The sequence below is a fragment of the Perkinsus marinus genome, assembly GCF_000006405.1.
Source record: "Perkinsus marinus ATCC 50983 genomic scaffold scf_1104296968686, whole genome shotgun sequence".
NCBI classification, from domain to species: Eukaryota; Perkinsozoa; order Perkinsida; family Perkinsidae; genus Perkinsus; species Perkinsus marinus.
The window spans coordinates 1-2,457 of record NW_003203074.1 but is presented as its reverse complement, the minus strand read 5'-3'; the positions used below and the strand labels follow the sequence as shown (position 1 = coordinate 2,457).

General features: G+C 49.2%; 2 protein-coding genes across 2 annotated transcripts; both read left to right on the top strand.

Moving 5' to 3' along the window:
• Positions 1-405: 405 nt before the first annotated feature.
• Positions 406-605, top strand: Pmar_PMAR027454 (hypothetical protein; the record flags this gene model as incomplete). Its single annotated transcript, XM_002768323.1, has 2 exons — positions 406-504; positions 555-605. The coding sequence occupies 2 exons, from the start codon at positions 406-408 to the stop codon at positions 603-605; spliced, it is 150 nt and encodes a 49-aa protein (XP_002768369.1).
• Positions 606-1,230: 625 nt separating this feature from the next.
• Pmar_PMAR027453 (inorganic pyrophosphatase, putative) lies at positions 1,231-2,305 on the top strand (the record flags this gene model as incomplete). Its single annotated transcript, XM_002768322.1, has 5 exons — positions 1,231-1,566; positions 1,635-1,768; positions 1,819-1,946; positions 1,990-2,057; positions 2,105-2,305. The coding sequence occupies 5 exons, from the start codon at positions 1,231-1,233 to the stop codon at positions 2,303-2,305; spliced, it is 867 nt and encodes a 288-aa protein (XP_002768368.1).
• Positions 2,306-2,457: the final 152 nt, after the last annotated feature.

The following is a 2,457-nucleotide window of genomic DNA, read 5'->3' as shown; positions in this document are numbered from 1 at the left end:
TTTGTGCTTTAGGAATGATGAATGTGGGAGGTCGAGACTGCGTGTACGCTATTTTGCGACAGAAGATTCGAGATGACTTGTGGATCGTCTCTTCAAAGTCAGTGGAACTACCAGGTGAGCTTACATGACTCTCTTTGAAGCAGCTGACCTATTGGGCAGTGTGGGGAAATATTCTCATGGTCAACTACATGTGTTGGTGGCAAGAAGGAAATTCTGGGGAACATTTGGGAAAATCTTGTTGGTTTCTGAAAACCCGAATTCGCGTATGAACTCCTCAAATTGGCTGTAGAAAGGGAACATTTGTTCCAACCCTGCTATTGAGCACTCTCGTTATCTTCAGAGTACCCGGAGAATGGCGTTCTGCCCGGATATGTCCGATGCGACGTTAAGTTTGCTGGATATGCGATGTCGACCGATGCCGACACTAAGGAGCTCACAGTGACGATGTACAACCAAGTAGATGTTAAGGGTAACATTCCCACTTGGATCGTCAATAAAGCTCAGGTAGGGTCCTCCTAGTGCCATCAGTCGTACTCGATCCGTTCTCGCTTCAGAATAAACAGCCCGGGTGTTTGAATGATATGTACAAGCTTCTCAAGAACTAGCGATCAGTCCTCATAGCGGGGAACTTTATCACGAATTTCTTATCGTTTTCCCTAGATGACACTCTCGTAGGGTCATCAGTACCATTGCGCCCTTTTTCGCGGGAGACTCGCCATGTAAGACGTTCTGCGGCGAAGCCTGATGGGATAAAGCTTTATTCATATGCGGTCTTAGCGTTGGGTCTGACCGCCAGCCTCTTTGCATAACGCAGCGACGTCGTACCGTCCACTTCCTTCCTTTTGTGGATCTTGCGTTCGGATAGTGGAAGGCTCGAACTCGACTTGGAAAGATAAGCATGCTACACACGACTTCAGTTCACATTATGTACATGATTTCAGAGGAGTGCATTTCGGCAGATATGAAAATCTCCGCCCGAATATTTGCAGTTGGGACTGTGAGACTTAGTCTTTCGACTCTGTTATTTCAGTGTTTGGTTGAAACCCGAAACCCTAAAGTGCACACGGACAGCGCCTCAGTATTAAGCGCCGTAGATGGGCATCAGTGGGCGCCGTAGAAGCTCACCCATTCTGTTTCCCACATGCTTCCTCTTCGCCGAAGGTTTCTGCATCGCTGAGCCTTACGTGGTAACCCAAAGTTCTTCTTCATCTTGTCAGTCTCATTTGTCCTATGGCTCGCTTACGACAAGGCACTCACTTCTTGGGCCTCATCATCGGGGTCGCTCTATGCGTACTCAACTCTTCGTTATTTGTTCAGCCCAGTACGCAAACTTCAACAGCAGCTAACACTGCGTTGGTTGGGTCTGTTCGAGGCGGGAATCTGCGCCATTCTGCGATCGCGTCAAGCCTTCAAACGTCATCCTCTCCCTATTTGTCGGGTCTGGCCATAGCCGCAGTCGGGCTGGGCCTCATCACGTTTACTCGGGCCGTTCGCCGGAAGGCACTACCCGAGAGATATCAGCTCACGGACGCCGATACTGGCGAGCACAGATCGTTTTGGCATGATGTGAGTCTTCCCTACAGGAAACTCCACTCGGGGCATTTTCCTCCGATCCCGTGATAGGCATATATCAGATACCCCTGCGTGGAAGCGAAGGGAAGTTCATGTTCGTGACGGAGATACCGCGAGGAGTGCTCGCTCGGTACGAGCTGGAGCCGGACACGTCAGATATTGCGAATGATCCTCGTGGGACCACGGCGTTAAAGAAGTGACGACCCGTTACTGACAACCGAATGCCTTCCAGACATTTTATATCAGGTTGGGAGAAGGACCATGCTTCAATTACGGATTTCTACCACAGACGTGGTCGGATCCCATAGACTGGCATGACAAAATCACTGGGCTCAAGGGTGATGGTGATCCACTCGACCTCATAGAGATTTCGGGTACGACTCTTCTGTGGTCTTTGTCGCTTGAACATAGCCTCAGGTAAGCATTTCAGTCCGGGTGAGGTAGCTCAAGTACAAGTGCTCGGAGCCGTGTGCTTGATTGACGAGGTACGTTGCATTCCGAATACTTTCGCTTCGTGCATTTTTTGCGACAGGGAGCAGCGGATTGGAAACTAATCGGGACAGCGTGCTGCAAAGCTCTCACAGATGAGGAAGTAGCACGAGAAATGGAGAAGGTCAAGGCATGGATGGATGGCTATAAGGCGCTATTCGCTAAGGAACCCACACGTAAGGAAATGGTAGAGTTCAGTGACCGAGTATTGGACATGCTTCAGAGTGGTATCTCAACGGCATGATTTTCGATCGCACAATAGCGTTAGACTTGATCGACCAGCAGAACAAGGTGTGGTTAAAGAAGAAGGGCTTGAAGGCCAGTAAAGCAACATCGAAGAATTACAAAGTCGTGACGAAATAATTGTGTTTCTACCGAAAAAAGAGGTAGTTTAGT